The sequence below is a fragment of the Dipodomys merriami genome, unplaced genomic scaffold (assembly GCF_024711535.1).
Source record: "Dipodomys merriami isolate MVZ:Mamm:240054 unplaced genomic scaffold, mDipMer1.0.p SCAF_1, whole genome shotgun sequence".
Taxonomy (NCBI): Eukaryota; Metazoa; Chordata; class Mammalia; order Rodentia; family Heteromyidae; genus Dipodomys; species Dipodomys merriami.
In genome coordinates this window covers 49756334-49773959 of record NW_027202270.1, presented here as the reverse complement: position 1 = coordinate 49773959, position 17626 = coordinate 49756334, and the positions used below count along the sequence as shown (strand labels likewise).

The following is a 17626-nucleotide window of genomic DNA, read 5'->3' as shown; positions in this document are numbered from 1 at the left end:
TCCTTAAATATTTTTTTCTCTCTCTTTAGGTATTTTCTGAGAGGAAAATTTTAGAGTCTCACCACATGACTGAAATATACATTCAGAAGATTAAACTCAAAGGTTATCAGTGCATTACTGGTATACCAATGCCCACTTGAATTATTAAAATAAAGAATATCTAACAATAAGATACCCAAGTAAAACCAAACATATTTTTGTTCAAGTACCATTTTTCTAATTGAGGACAAAAATCAATAGAACTATATTTCATTGATAGAATTTGTGTAAGTCAGTTTTATTATAGTACTTCCTTTTAGGTTGTAGTTATTGCTACACAGTATTTCTAAGTTATTTGAAAATATTTCAGTTAAGTAAGGATTATCTGATTACTAATGAATTTGAGAATAATCTTCAGTACAAACTGAAACATTAATTTTTTTGTTTGATGTATAAGTATTTTTGTATGGTCCAGAAAGAATACATTTTACTAGTTATATATCTGAATACTGACAGTCACATTGTCTTGGTAGTCACAATGAATTAAAGGATAGAGAGACAAGAAAATTAATGTGCCCTATTTCTTGGATACACTATAATCTTTGAGAAGTGATGAGTGTTCAGGTCATTAAAACAGTTCATGACAAATACCACCATACATACACATGAGAAACCTTGAGGAGAAATGATTTATTTCTCTTGGAGAAGTTTGAGGAAATCCCTTAAAACGTGATGACATTTGAGGCAGTTATAGAAAGGTGACAATGATTTTCTAGGAAAAGAAATGTAGAAGAACATCCCAGCTGAAGAGTAGCAGATTCCAAGAGAAGAGAGATATGAAAACACAGCAACATTGGGGGTTATGTAACTTGGGAAGAGGTCATAACTTGTGAAGTGGTGGATAGAAGATGGTAGTAGGATATACGAAAACAACTTATATCACATATTTCATAATGATAAGAGGAAACTGATTCTCTGGGCACTTTCAGATTTAGAGACTTTTGAATACATGTGTTACTATGTCAATAGATTATGAGAGACAAATATCCTGTAGAGAAAAAGTTATTAAAAAATGTAGTGAAAAGAACTCATAAGACTCAGTATCCATCCAATTTTGGATGCATCAATAATTATTTTTTCTGTCACAGAATAAAATGTCCTGAGTGTTATTATGAGAGCAATGTGAATATTTTATTCTTTTGTAATCAAAAACTGAATTTCAGGAAATGTTCCCTAAGCCCTGTTAACATAGCTTCTTGGGCTGTTGAGGTAAATGTTATAATTGAAAAGTTTGTGTTTGAGACAATTTTACAAATTAGTGGTGATTTATTCATCCTAATGTGTTTTATTGTTACATAGCAGATAATCTCTTTTAGATACCAGTGGTAGCATAGCAAAGAAATAATAATCTTTTCATTATTTAAATTATTTTTAAACCTTTTGAATAATTTTTAATAATAAGGTGATTTTTCCTTAATAAAGTTAAAAAATTATTTCTCTCTGTTAAAGATTTATGAGTAATGTTTTTAACAGTATTTTGACAACTTTTTCATTAGTTATTGTCCATATAGGGAAAATTGCTTGTTTTGAATAAGTGATTTGATATGGAACATGAAATCAAAGACTATAGACAAGAACTCACATTCAACATCCTCATATAATCTAGCAGGAATCTGAAAAGGACTAAAATTAGATTTGCTTGAATTACATAGTTAACTTGATGCCCAAGTGAGATTAAAATCAAATGTCAGGATTGATGGCTTAGCCAGTTCCTTTTATATTTCCATAAGAATAGTCAGCATTTTAAAAATAATTACTCAGTATTTTAAAATGCAAAAAACAGTGGTTGTCACTTTATCTTGTCGTATCCTAGTTATTTCAAAGTTCATTAGGTGTGTAAATTTACCTAGTCATTATTTCTGGACTACAATATTTAAAAACAAATATTTTCATTTTTCTTTTCATGTAATTTTTTTTAAACTGAAGACTAATCATTTAGTGTCACTTGTTTGTGGAATTAAGTTTCTTTCATTTCATGGTATCATTATTTCTAAGGTCATCTTTATTGTTAGTCCTACTGATTTCCCAAGCAGAAGTTTATCATGACATCTATTAATAGAAGGACTTTTCTTATGAAAGTATAAGTTCCTTCCTTCCTTCCTTCCTTCCTTGCTCCCTCCCTCCCTCCCCCTCTCCCTCCCTTCCTCTCCCTCTCTCTCCCTCTCTCTCTCTCTCTCTCTCTCTCTCTCTCTCTCTCTCTCTCTCTCTCTCTCTCTCTCTTTCTTTCTATCTTTTTTCTTTTGGTGATCAAACTTTGGGCCTTGAATATGATAGCTAACAATTCTATAACTAAGCAGCTTCCTTAGCCTTGGAAGCAGGAATCTAAAAAAATCTAAATTCTGAACAATAATAATCTTTACTGAAGTATTTCAACTAATGGCTCATGTGAATATTTTGAAGATAGCCTAATATAATTCAGACTAATTAACAGATTGCTTAAAGAATGTTTAGAGAACGATTCTATATCAGGATGCATAAAAAAGTAAGGATTTTGAAAAGAAATACTTGGCTCCTCTGTGATGTCAGCAAAATCTATAAATTGACTGGAAAGGAAAGAAACCAAATGAATTCCATTAGCCACCTTGTATTTATTTTGTGGCAATGATCAAATTCACATGAGATTCAAATTGTTTTAAAATATGAACTAAAGTTTGAGTTTTCCACTAGGATAAAAGTTTGGTTTTGACCTGAGAAAAATCCAAGGGATCATTATCATTAATACTTTATGTATGAATAGTTCATAGGGTGCACTGGAGTACTAAACTACATATATGTTAGTCACCAAAAAGTTAAGAGATGACATCAGTTTCATCAAAAGAAACTGAGAGTAAAATGCTAATCACCAAAGGAATTAACTGAAATTGACAGCCATTTATGATGGCTATTACTCTATTGGCAGTTCTGTATTTTCAACCCAAAAGTTGGGATGTATGTGCCTGATGCTCTGTATTCACATAGTTCACAAAACTGCTTTTAATTAGCCTTTATTTTGATGAAATTCTTGGTGGGTCATATAATAGGGCATTGTAAATTTTATGTAAACATTTATGTTTACACTTATCAGGTGAGATACAGGTTTTGTTAATTATGTATATTTTTAAATGCCAAGAATAAAAAAGAATCCGAGGCCAACAAAGGAGATACAATAAAAAATGAAATATTTATTCTTTTGGCTCAATAATGAAGTAGATCACCATTCTTTTAGTAATAGCAATTCCCTGCATGCAGTTCATCAATACACTACAGTAAATAGTTTTGTAAAAGGAATTAACATTATACTTTTGGTTTGTGCAAGAAACAAAAAATTATATCATTAAATAATTGCACAACATTGCCATTTTTGTTCATGGCTAAAAAGGACAGAGCCCATATTATATCTGTAATAGCTTTAGTGCAGCAGGAATTAAAAAAATAAGCCTAGTCTGCATATGCAAATACTACAAAAGTTGAGTTAAAAAAACGAACAAACTTCCATGAATGAAGGGTTATTGGGAGGCAACCATAGTTGGTAGAAAACTGTCTAGGTTTAAGGTTTTGACCAATGTATCACTTAGAATGGTAGAAAATATATTATAACAAAGAAATCCATAAAACCCATAGTCTAGCTTTTATCTTAGGAAATTATCTGCTGAAAAGTCTACAGATTCAAAAGACTTGAATTGTGATTAAAAATAGAAAGCAAAAGCATAAAGTAAAATTAAATTTTCATGTCATCAACCTGAAAATAATTTTCTTATGTACAAATGTTGACAAATAAAATTGATCATATTTTACATTATTTAACAAGTTTTGAACTTTTTTGCAAAATATGATGTATAGGTTTTGAGTATAGGCCATATGCAGTCTATTTCTTTCAAAAAGAGACATAATTATAAAGAATTAAAAATGCAAAAGTAAAGATGTTTGTAAATAACTTTGAAATGGTCTTCTTCACATAAACACAGAGAGCAGGTTAATTCATTCTACCACCATCATGTAACTCTTCTAACCAAGACTTGTGAAAAATGGGTTGAGTCAAATAGAAGAGGAGTAGAGACAATATTAACATGCGTTAGTGATAGCCTTCAAACCATTTCTGTGTGATGATGGTACAGGTTATATCCCTGTTGGAAGCTCGCAAAAGACACATACACTGTGGTACATATTTGATTTAATAGAAGTTGTTTATCAGGCTATATATATGCATATATATTTGCCCAAACATGCACCACAGGATAAAATAACTATTTACATATTGTCAGCCTTGCTGAGAGCAGAATATGGCAAAGCAATACTGCAGCAGAAAGTGGAACGACTATTCTAAAGTGATACTTTAGATATACATTTTTAGAACAGATTTATTACATTATATTTTGGGGAGGGGGAACATTTAACCAAAATTAAATATATAGAGCTCTGGAACTTAGAATAAAATTTGCACTTGCTGAAACAGAATACTTTGCATAAAAATAATCCTTTAAATATTAGAAGAGACTTTATAGGCATGTAACTGCTCAGATAGAAACTAATATAATGAATAGGACACTTAAAAAATTAAAGCCGTGTAGAAAATGGAAGTACCTGCAACTGCTTAACATTAGAATTTTTTCTAGTTTGGAGCGAGAATTTTATCCAATAGGCAAAATAATTATTTTCTAATTATTGGAGAGCCTTTGGAGTAGGTGCATGGGTTCTTATATAATTTCCCCGTAACATAAACCTCATTTTACAAAAATAGTGACATTGTATTATGAATAAACTATGAATCAGGGACCACTAGAACAAATTCTTTAAAATATGGCAGATGTGGAGTTAAAACTCATGTGGATGAGAGAGCTGTACTAATAATGGTGTTTGGTGTAGTTACAATGATCACTTCACACAACAATCCCTATAGACCAGGTAGCCACTGACTTCCCCTCAGCAGTGTCAGCTGGTAATGAAAACAGCAACCTCTTGTCAATGTTGATGCCCTGTCTAACAGCGTGGGACCAACAGAGAGGTTACTGTCTTGTGTAGGCACTGACCATGAGTGTGTGTTGCAACAGTCAGTTTGGCATGGATCTCCTCTGGGAGTCCAGTTGACACATATACTTTACCTTCATAGGCTGTAAACAATTGATTACATAGATAAAATTCTTTGTTTCTTTTTTTGTTGTTTTTACTTTTGATTTTCTCTGGCCTCTTTCCCTTTGCTTTCTTTTTCTGTTTTGTCTTTCTCAAATTTTTCCTTGTCTGGCTTTGTGACGCTATCGTAGGAAGGAGGAGAGGTGGTAGAGGAACTTCCATCTGTTTTCTCTGGAGTGGAATTCCCATTTAGTTTGTCAATAATCATGTCTCCTTTGATAGGTAAGTCAATCCTCCCTTTGATTGTCTCTTTGTTATAGTTACCTGATATATTTTTTAATCTTTGCTTTAGAAGATAACATCTGTAATTACGCTGGATAATAGCAGCAGACACCTCCTCTTGCTTGCGTTTCAGAGTGGTTGTGATGGGCTCGTAAGAGACCTTGGAGGGGTTCGACGCCATGAATCGATCCTCCATCTGTATTCGAAGGGCGTCCATCTCTCCACTCTCCCCCAAAACACGCTTTGTAAAAGCAAACAAGATGTCGAGGCAGTGGATCCGGTCTCCACTCACCATGGGCAGGTCCATGGCAATGAGCTGGACTTTGTTGGGTTTTGCTATGAGAAGGGGAGGATCCAGGGCAGCTGCAAAATCAGACAGCTTGGCGAATTCTATGAACTGGGTCGCATCCGGATCGAACTTCTCCCAAACTTCATAGAACATCTCAAAGTCATCCTCGCTCAGGGGCTCTGTGCTTTCTTCCGTGGCCACGCTGAAGTTCTCCAGGATGACAGCGATGTACATGTTCACCACCACCAGGAAGGAGATGATGATGTAGCTGACAAAAAAGAAAATCCCAACGGAGGGGTTCCCGCAGTCTCCCTTCACTGAGCTTCCTGGGTGAATTGCATCAGGGTCACAGTCTGGGGGACCACTGTTAAGAATCGGGGCTAGCAACCCATCCCAGCCCGCAGACGTGGTAATTTGGAACAGGCAAATCATGCTGTTGCCAAACGTCTCAAAGTTGAACATGTCATCGATTCCAGCTTCTCTTTTCACGTAGGCGAAGTTGGACATCCCGAAGATGGCGTAGATGAACATGACAAGGAAGAGCAGGAGGCCGATGTTGAACAAGGCAGGAAGGGACATCATCAGAGCGAAGAGCAGCGTGCGGATCCCCTTGGCCCCTTTGATGAGACGAAGGATTCGGCCAATCCGGGCAAGGCGGATCACTCGGAACAGGGTGGGGGACACGAAGTATTTTTCTATTAGATCTGCCAGAAACATTCCTGTGGGGAAAAACAATATAGAACTCAAATAGTGTATATCTTGTGTTTATATGAATGATTCTTGCATGTTCTACAAAAACAAACCCATGATGTAGATAGTTCTTCACTGAACACTCTCTAGTCAGCAATTAAAGATTATTGAGGTTTATTTAGTTATTCTATAATGTCATATTTAATATGGATTTCTTAAATATCCAAAATAATGTTAATGTTAGTATGGCAATTTAAAATTCTGTAGTAAGAATAGCTAACCCAACCCATGAAATGTGGCAAAGACAAATAAAGATAAAATTTGAAATTATGAATACATTTTTTTCTATTTGAATAATGACCTTTTCACTTAGGAAAAAAGGACTATCTTTAACATGATGTTTCTAAATTTGGATTTCTATAATTGCCTGTGTGCTTTTGTTCTCTTGTTAAATCTCAACCCGTCTTTGAGGACCAATCTCAGATGCCATTATTCTTACTACTGGAAAGATTGTGTTAACTGCATGGAGAAGAATTACTTTATTTTCAGTGCTTCTTGAAATACTGTTTCATCATATATATATATATATATATATTATATATATATATGTACATATATATAGAGAGATTTAGATATAGATATATTACATCATTATTTTTACCAGTCTTGTGACTTGAACTCTGGGTCTGAGCACTGTCCCTGAATTTTTGTGCTCAAGGCTAGCACTCTACCACTTGCACCACAATTCCATTTTTGCCCTGCCCTCATTCTCTGCCTTGGCTGGCTTTGAACTGCAATTCCCAAATCTATTTTTCAAAGACCTATGCCTAATTTCCCATTCTATGACTTTGGTAAGGAATAGGAGAGGATCTGATCAATTTTGTTTGCTGATTTAGTCTTCCAGTCTCCCCGAATCTAGCATTGAGAACCTAGTTTCTGTTTAGCTTTGTCCATTAGGCCATGTTTTAAAATTTGTGTTCAAATATATTGGCAATAAGCTTTAGATTTGTATACAAGCCTACTTTTGATGTTAAGTACATGGGTAGATGGATGGAGTTGGGGAACCCTTTCCTGTGAATGCGCTTCTCTAAATTTTTTGGTGGGGGGATGCAGGTCCTGGGGCTTGAAGGTGGTCTGGTTGTTGTCTCTGAGCTTCTTTTTCACAAGGCTATCATATTCTAATACTTGAGCTACAGTTCCACTTCTGGTTTTTTTCTGAGTAACTGTTTTCGGACTTTCCTGCCCTGCCTGGCCTTAAATGGCAATCTTCAGATCTTAGCCCCCTGAGGAGCTAGGATGGGAGGTATGAGCCACTGGCGCCCAACACACTTTCTGTGTTTGGCCTGTTCTTACCTACAATGGAGAGAATCACAACCACAAAGTCAAAGATGTTCCAGCCTATAGTGAAGTAGTAGTATCTGAGAGAGATGAGCTTCAGCACAAACTCTCCAGTGAACAGGACAATGAAGACAAGGTTGATCCGGGACAAAACTAGGGTCATGTATTTGCTCTGGTCATCTGTCTCCACCATCATGGTGACCATGTTGAGGCAGATGAGGATCATGATGCTGATATCAAAGACTTGCCTCGTTACAAAATCAAAGACCATTCCTTGAAATTTGTTCTAAAAGAGAAAGAGAGAGAGAGAATAGAGAGAAAATCTATATACATATATAAATGGATCATAAATATGTAACAGACCATAAACAACGATCCAGTAAACTTTCAAATAAAGTTCCATATACTGTCAAGATATGCACACCCTCCTCATTTTATCTTAAACAATCTGGTGCTCCTTTTTGCTCCATGTTTAAAAATTGTAGCAAAGCCTCATGTTAAAACAACAACAACAACAAAAAGCATGTTTTGGATATTTAGTCTTGGGAAGACAAAACTGTATAAGACATAAATTGGCAGTGACTGGCTTATAGTAGGCAGAGGCTTTGCTTGATTTGCATAGCCATGATAATTCTTAAGAAGACAATGACAACCAATAATGAAAGTTTACAAAGTAGGTGAATATAGCTAGAATCCATGATTATATTAAGAATTTGGGATTATCTGATACTTCCTCAAGTCAGTTCTACCATTTCTAGCTCTGTGTGACTATGTGTTTGTCTTCTAACTCATCAGTCATTCTCTGGATTTTTCCTGTATCTATACTTAACAAAAATATGTGACTTTTTTCTTTTTGGTATAATTAGCAAGCATCTCAGCAATCATCTGTTTTCAAATATTCTTATATTGATATGACTATTAGTATAATTGTATTCATTAAGGTATTTAAAAATAATTTAGAATAAAATACATTCCATGGGTTATGACAAACCAACTGTCATGAACTGATCATCTTCCCAAACTTAAATAACTAGCAGTAAGTACATCATGGAATGAAACCATTTATAGGATTCTTAAGACCTTGTGAAGTACCAGTTCTGTTAATCAGTCTTTGTGATCTGGGCTGCAATAATTATATCCAGCCTCATTTCTTTTTAACCTGTCTCAGGGAAGAGATGAGTTGGAGTACAGCTCTGTGGACATAATTTATCATTGTTATGTCATTCAATTGTTATGAAGTTCTTTAGACTATGCATTCTGAGCAAGTCTCTTTTTACTTTTTCTGTATTTGATGAAACAATAAATAATTTTGATGGCGGTCTTCCTTTATAAAATGGTTGGAAATATTTTCTAGTCTTAATGAAAGAAACAAGGGAAGCCAGCAGGATAGGTGAGCAGTCTAGAAATAACCATCTACATAAAGGATGAGAAAATGCTAAATAATGAGATCAGAGGAGCAGAACCCAGAGTATGTTTGTCAATAGCAGGGGCAAGGCATGGTTTTTAGCTGGAGTTTGTGCTTTCAACTTACAAATCACAAAAATCATCTTCTTCTTTTATGAGCTTGGCAACTGTTATATTGGTTACAGATTTTATAATTAGGACTGTATGTTGGTGATATTGCTTAATATACAAGGCATTGTCCAACTTGATTACAAAGGACCCATGGCAGCATTGAAATTTTAAAGAATATGAGTTATTCTTACTGCAGGACGGGGTATAGGTTTCTGAGGTTTCTTGGATCCAAGTTTCTTCATGGCATTATAATATTTTTTCTGTTCCTCTGTCATGAAGATATCTTGACCTCCAAAGTAAAGACACAGTATAAAAACTGGTTACAATCCCAACATATGTCACAATAACACTTTGACCAAACTATTTCAGAGTCATCCTTTAATCTTTTCTCAGTTTTTAAATTGATCCTGCTAAATATAGACTTTTTTCTGCTTATCCTATATAGGCAAAATTTTAAATAGTTTAATATTAAGCACTGCCTATAAACACATAAACTTCTGACTAGTACAGGATCTTAATTTAATTAAGTTTAGAAAGAAGAAAAGTTAGAGCTTCAGTTTTATTTTCATGAGGTAAAATGTTTTCCTAGTCCATTTTGGTATCGATTGTTTTACTATTTGGAGACATTTTAATATTCCAAACGATGTACACAGTATCACAATTACATACTGTCTTGCTCCTGAATGAGGCAGAAAATGGAAAGACATAGGTGAAAGTGTGTAGTGATCATCAAAACTGATGCAAGGCAGAGGGTACAATCAATTCTGAGGCTCAGAAACAGACGTTATGCAGAAAGTACCCTTAGGTCTAGGCTTTGAAGAATGATTAAGAATTTGCTGGGACAAGGGTCCCCAAAAGAGAAAATATCTCAGATAAAGCTATGGAGATATAAGAGCAGGACTTGTTCAGAAATTGTCAGGAAAAGTGATGTGGAACAAGTGCTCACTGTGGATGGGTGCATGGCAAGATAGTAGACAGACAATGACGGAAGAAAATAAAGCTGGATAAATTGGTGGCAACAATCCCTGCAGCTATAATCACATTTTTGTATGAGATAGAAACTAGACCGGCTCTGCAGTTGACAGATCTGCATAGAGACTTCCAAAGGGACTGGTAGGTTAACTGACCATATAGTAAACTGAAAATAATATACACCTGACTTGGTTGCATAACAGTAAAAAAATTCAGAATAAGGAAAGATGGAAACTGAGAAATACTTATCTTCTTTTTCTGCTGGTTGAAGTTATCTATGATGACACCAATGAATAGATTCAGGGTGAAGAAAGATCCAAAGATGATAAAGATGACAAAATATAAATACATATACAGATTTTCTTCATATACAGGCTGAAGCTTAACCTAAATAAAGTTGAAAATGTTAGGTATTTTAAAATGACATAATGATGCTATTTCCTTCCTATCAAACTATTTTACCTTGTCTTATATTCTTATATAAAAAGTATTTTTTAAACTAACATGAGAATATGTACATTGTGTGCTCCCTCTCTCTCTCTCTCTCTCTCTCTCTCTCTCTCTCTCTCTCTCTCTCTCTCTCTCTCTCTCTCTCTCTCTCTCTCTCTCTCTCTATCTATCTATCTTCCTCTGACTACCTCCAGGCATCTTAAGTACTGAATTACAAGCATCTTGACTAACAGTTATTCTCAGACTTATATTCCCGTTTTATCTTACCTGCAAAATATTCTTTAGCATAAACAACAAAGATATAAATAAGGCCAGCTCCTATGATTAGTCTTATTATCATAACTTCATGCAATATTTTCAGGGTAGTTTTAGAAAGAACATCATCTTCTGAAGGTAAAATAAAGTATAGTTATTTTCTTAGGAACTACGTTAATTCGTTTTCAAAAGTGAGTTTCCTTGAAACTTGCTGGCTCTTCTGTGTCTTAATAGCCTTAAGACTTGCTTCAAAGGCTAGTTGGCCATACTCTCAGTGGTACAAGAAACCATACCCTTCTCACCGGGTCACTTCAACACTGCATATTTCATGTGTTATAGAAGTCATTTGGTGTCTCAATGTAGACAGCTTTTTACAGTTGATATGCAGTGTATATTGCATATTAGATCTATATAAATTAAATAACCACTACTAAATGTGAATACAGTAATATTCTGATTGTATGTAATACATTCTGACTCAGTTAAATTATCACTAATGGTAATCATGGAAAATCTAGTAGCTATAAATAATGTTTCAGTGACACTTACCTCTCGTGAATCAACAGCTGCATACATAATATCCATCCAGCCCTTGAATGTGGCCTGTAAACAATATATATTTGAATTTTCCATAGATACTTGATCCAAGACAATGACATTTTACCAGAAAAAGTTCTGAAAGAATTATTATTTAAATAACATTGTGAAAATCTCTATGAATAGATTTAAAAGAATTGAATGAAGAAACGAAATTGAAAAAAAATGTTAGAGTTTGAAACTTGTTTTTTCTGAGACACAAGATATGTTTATAGAAAAGCTTAATGAGAGGTTTGATCAATGTTAACCATGTCTCAGTCTTGTGTCCCTTTAAGATAAACTTTGTGATTCAATCCTTTTGTTATGTTTAGACACAATACACTTTCACTAGTTATGAACTAATTGAGTAAAGCTTTACATATTTTGAAATCTTGTGTATTTTGTGTTCTACTCTATGTATTTCTAAGCATTGTAGAATTACAGTTAAATTATTACTATAATATATTGCTTGATTAATAATTTATAACATTTAGCTTATCACTACCATACATACATTGCTATTTGAATACATAGAATTGCTTGTTTGGAAACAACTGCCACAAAAAAATTAAAATAGTATGGTACTTAATATTGACAAGAAAAATAGGCAGAAACAATATATAATTACATAAATGCATATTTAACTGTAAGAAAAGTATTAAACAACCCTAATATCTTTTTTTTGTCAGTTGTGGGACTTGAACTCTGGACTTAGGCGCTGTCCCTGTGCTCTTCAGCTCAAGGCCAGGCCTCTACCGCTTGAGTCACAGTGCCACTTCTGATTTTCCAGTGGTTTATTAAAGAGTCTCACTGACTTTCCTGCCCGGGCTGGCATTGAACCGTGATCCTCAGATCTCAGCCTCCTAATTAGCTAGGATTACAGGCGTGAGCCACCGACTCTTCTAGTATCTTTTTTAAGTCAAGTTAAACTAGCAATATAGTTGTTACCATCAACTACTTCCTTAATGCCAAATGAATAAATGAATACTAAGAAAATGGATACTCCAAGAATGAATACCAGAGAAACCCTCTTTAGTGAAGTGTTTAGGAAGCTCGTAGAGAAGCCACTTACCACCTGAAGCAAAGCGAGATAGCCAGCACCAACATTATCAAAATTTACTTTTACGTTTTTCCAACGGGCTTGCTTGCCAAGAGCCTGGCAGTCGCTGAAATTGTTGACTATGCCAACATCAAATGTGTCACCTGTTGTCATGTTAACACAATGGTAGAACTTGCCCGCAAACAGATTCACACCCATGATGCTAAAAATAAGCCAGAAGATGAGACAAACCAGGAGCACATTCATGATGGAGGGGATTGCTCCCACAAGCGCGTTCACAACCACCTGGAGCAGGACAGGAACAGAAGAGAAGGTAAAGACTCTTAAAATGAAAACATTCTGATCATTAGTGTGTTTACTACTAAGAGGTATTTGCAATAATGAGGGGAGACTTCTACTTTTAGTATGTTTCTTCACATATTTTCTACTACGTATTTGGTAAGAAGCAACAAATGGCAATACCACTAAAGTGCTAAGGATTTAAGGAAAGCTGAATATGATAAAGTACAGAAAAAAAGCAAAGGAAACCTGATAGGGCAAGATGGAATCAGAAAACATGTACATGCTGGGGAGAAAAAAAAAGAAAACTGCATTAAACAACAATGAGGGAATAATCATTGTTCAGCAATATAGTTTAGTCTTCCAGAGCAATAATGAATGAATGATGATTTGAAAAACAAATGAAATGTTTACAAATAAGTAAAGTGTTACAAATATTTTACTTCAGTCTTCTCAGATTAAGATACCTTTTTATTATTATGAAGAATAGAATTAGAAACATAAAGCCTTTATTTTCTTTAATTTTAAAGAACTACAGTAAACTAGGAATTTTTTATTAAGCATTTATTACTAAATGATATAATTGCTTTATTTTAAAATTCGTAAACAAGCTAGTCACCGGTGGCTCATGTGAATAAACCTAGCCACTTAGGATGCTAAGGAGATAAGATTAGTCTTTAGACATGAAAATAGTAAATATGTCCTTATCATTATTATTTCACAATTTCCCTTTGAGGGAAAATGCCATTCAATTAAACCTGTTTTTCCTACTTTGTAGAAAAGGAATACAATCACCTGTAATTTCTTCAAATTCTGATTAAGTAAAATTTAAAATCTCTAAAGAACCCAACAGCAACTTTTCTTACCTAATTTAATCTGCCTCGTATTGGGTTATTTTTATTAAACATTTGTTACTAAAGGGCACAATTGCTTCATTTAAAAATTATTAAAGAAAGCCGGACGCTGGTGGCTCACGCCTGTAATCCTAGCTAATCAGGAGGCTGAGATCTGAGGATCGCGGTTCAAAGCCAGCCCGGGCAGGAGAGACAGTGAGACTCCTATCTCCAATAAACCACCAGAAAACCGGAAGTGGCACTGTGGCTCAAGTGGTAGAGCACTCGCCTTGAGCTGAAGAGCTGAGGGACAGCACCCTGGACCAGAGTTCAAGCCCCACAACCGACCAAAAAAAAAAAAATTATTAAAGAAGCCAGGAGCAGGTGGCTCACGCCTGTAATCCTAGCTACTCAAACAGCTGAGATCTGACGGCGGTTCAAATCCAGCCAGAAAGTCCGTGAGACTCTTATCTCTATAAACCACTAGAAAACCAGAAGTGGCGCTATGGCTCAAGTGTTAGAGTGCTCGACTTGAGCTGAAGAGCTGAGGGACAGCGCCCAGGCTGAGTTCAAGCCCTACGACCGACAAAAAAAAATTATTTTAGAATTTAACACTAAAGATTTTAGGTTAACATCAAAATCTAATCCTAAAAATTACATTAAACTTTCTGTGCTAATTGAATTTTATTCCCTTTGGAAATTAAGTCATTTATACTGTATTTGACCTGTAAATTTTTAAATCAAGATTTGTATAAAATTGCCTTTATAAAGTCTTCAAATAAATTGCACATTTAGTTGAAATGTTGATCTTCCATATGAATAAATTACAGATACTTTTGTGATTGGGGCAAATTTATAAGTTTTCCATAATTTACAATTGCTGCCTTGGCTCACAAATGAACTATTAACATGAATCCGCTTGAGGGCTCAAGTAATATCAGTAATGATAGGCGATTGTTTTGAAAATAACTTGAAATTACATAGCAATTGTTGTGTATTTGTTAACAGTATCCATGAAATAAAATCATAATGCAAGAACCAAGAATTTTTTATTTTTGCTTTCAGTGTTCCCAGAGAGTCTGAAGAGTGTTTCTTTCTTTCTTTTTTTTTTCTCCTTGATGAACAAATTTTGCAGTCAAGGCTAAAGCGTTTTTATTGCCCCAAACAAACCACCTCCTAATGTAAAAACCTTCTGGCCTTGAAGAAATTCAATATCCGTGTGCATTTGCAAGGCAGATTAAACAAAGCTGGCTTTGTGCAAAATAGTTCTGAGAGGGTGTGGCAAGTTGCATGTAATGTTTAGATGCATGATGTAATTACTAAGGAAGAAGACTGGAGAGAAAATGAACCTTATTCAAATTGTGTCCCCAAATTTTAGATCTGTAAATGGAAGCTTAGGCTTGCCTGAAATAATTATCCTAACAACTACTTCAGCTGCTTAGAATGTGCAAGTTTGGTGGGTGGTATGACTTAATGTGTTTCTTTATACAAAACAAATTTCAATATTAATATTAATTCAAGAAGAAATGCACATACAATAACATTTTTCTTTTATTTTATTGCCAGTATTTACTTTTGCAGTACTGGAATTTGAACTCAGGTCTTTGTGGCTGCTATGCAGGTGCTCTACTGCTGAACCACTCCTTCTGCTTTCTTTTGCACAATTGATGTAACATAGGGTATCACTTTTTTGCCTAGGCCAGTGCCTGAATCTCAGTCCTTTTTTTTTTTAACTTTCCTATACAAAATGGCTTTTGTCCAACTTGAATTCTTTCATTAGGAGCTAGGATGGCATGTGTGAGCCATTGCAACTAGCTGTAGTTTTTGAGGAATCAAAAGTAGAATTAAAAGTCCTCATGTAACAAATCAATAGTAAATAATTATTTCAAAGTGGCTAAGTAATAAAAAAGAAACAACCAGGTGTGGGCACCTTAAATTCTAGATATGTACGTGGTGGTTGTAGGAGGATTTTGGCCTGAGGCCAGTCCTAGAAAAAACATGAGATCCTATCTGCAAAAAAGACTCAAAGCCAAAAACCTGGGGCATTGTTCAAAGGCTAAAGCATCTGCCTAGCAAGCATGAAGCTCTGAGTTCCAACACTTATACAACCAGAAAAGCAAGTAAGATGAGAAGGAGAAGGAAAAGAAGGAGAGACATAACTAGTATGCTGTCTCTGGATGTTTCAGAAATATCCTTGAACTGTGGGCCCAGAACTTAGATTCTTGCCTTAATTGTGCCCTAAGTTCTGAGGATCTGTTAAATGTACTTAGTTTTAGTAAGCAGAGCTTACTAAAGGCAATAGTGCTCTGCCTACATTGTGTAACCATAAAATAACTATCAGAAGCGTGTGTCTTTCCCTGTATCTAAAACATCCATATAAATGTGATATGAAGCTTAGACTTCATCTAGTCATCATACCCTCATGCCTTCAAACCGGGATAAGGCTCTCAGTGGTCGTAAAGCTCTTAGTGTCCGTAGGGATTTAATGGCACCAAGTTCTGAATAGCCCAGAGCAGTGGCTACCAAGCTCACCAGAGAAACCTGTAGAAGAAAAAAAAATCAGTTCACTAGGACATAAACCATTGACTAGAGTCATAGGATGTGCGGTCTATTCTTTGGTACCAACCAAAGACTTAGATTTTCAGACTTCTTCTCTAATGGGGGATCATCTTATTCGAGTACTCCATCTAATTTATTGGTGTGTGTGTGTGTGTGTGTGTGTGTGTGTGTGTGTGTGTGTGTGTGTGTGTGTGTGTGTGTGTGTGTGTGTTGGTCTTGGTGCTTGAACTCAGGGCCTAGGCATTGTTCCCGAGATTTTTTGCTCAATGTTAGCATTCTACCGCTTGAGACATAGCCCCACTTCTGGCTTTCTGGCGGTTAACTGGAGATAAGAGTCTCACAAATTTTCCAGAATGGGCAGGCTTTGAACTGTGATCCTCACATCACAGGATTTCATGTGATCATCAGAGCATGAGATTATAGGTGTGAGCCACTGTCACTTGTATTATTGCCTTTCATTTTAAGGGAGACCTCAATACATTCCTATTTCTATATTGGTTTGTGAGCCTTTCCAGATAGATACTTCATGTCATAGATTCCTTTCAACCTCAGTGTGTATGTGTATATACATATATATAATCACAGAGTTTGGAATATAATTCAAAAGCCAAATTTCTTTTGTATTTGAACTTAGAATTGTTAATTAGTAATCATATTTGTCATCTGAATTTACATGGCATCTTGCTTATACATTCTATAGTCATCTGTGATGCAATGTTAGTTATATAAGATGATAAAGTTTCTTCTCTTCTTTCCAGCTCATTTAAGCTCTTAATTAACTAGTAAGAACTTCTTTTCATTAACATGTCCCATACTGTCTGGTTGGGTACATTTTAGTGATTATGTGTTGTATGAATAAATAAAGAAAAAAATCTTCCTAGAAAAATTTGACTCGACTATTAGACTTATGATAAGTATCTCATATAAATACATAAAATTTAGTATCACTATTAACATATATTGAGAATATGGATTAAGCTCTGTGCCTCATGCTCTTGCTCAGCTTCCTTGCTCATGGTTGGCATTCTTCCATTTGAGCCAAGTCTCCAGCCTTGCTTTGTGCTGATTAACTGGAAATGGAGCTTCACAAATTTTTGTGCTCAGTTGACTTTAAACATTGAGTCTTCAGGTCTCAGCCTTTTGGGCAGCTAGAATCACAGATATGAGCCACCAACATTCCACAAAAATATAACACGTCTTACTCAGTGATCATCTGTTTTTCTGATAGTTATACCTATGTTAACTTTTACTTAGATATAATTACTAAAATAAAATTAAAGGTGGTATGCTTTTTAGGGAGATGTGATGTCTTGATTTTTCTTTATATATCCTTTCATACCTATATGCATAAATCACAAGAAGTAGGCGCTATAACATTTTCCTTGGTGAAGAATATGAGAATTTCCTACCCTCTACATTCCCCACCTCAGAAGAAAAGAGAAA

The 17626-nt window shown here is 35.0% G+C and overlaps 1 protein-coding gene across 6 annotated transcripts in view; it reads right to left on the bottom strand.

Annotated features, from left to right (window-relative positions):
* Window positions 1-2939: 2939 nt before the first annotated feature.
* The window catches only part of LOC138826555 (sodium channel protein type 3 subunit alpha), a 115732-nt gene continuing 101045 nt past the window's right edge, over window positions 2940-17626 (bottom strand). For all 6 annotated transcript variants that reach the window (XM_070021818.1, XM_070021819.1, XM_070021833.1 and 3 more), the window contains 7 exons: window positions 16043-16165; window positions 12525-12797; window positions 11426-11479; window positions 10421-10558; window positions 9391-9495; window positions 7700-7970; window positions 2940-6375 (listed from right to left, as the gene is read on the bottom strand). In XM_070021818.1, coding sequence (XP_069877919.1) covers window positions 5180-6375; window positions 7700-7970; window positions 9391-9495; window positions 10421-10558; window positions 11426-11479; window positions 12525-12797; window positions 16043-16165 — 2160 coding nt within the window. In that variant the 3' untranslated portion in view covers window positions 2940-5179. The remainder of the gene's footprint in view (window positions 6376-7699; window positions 7971-9390; window positions 9496-10420; window positions 10559-11425; window positions 11480-12524; window positions 12798-16042; window positions 16166-17626) is intronic.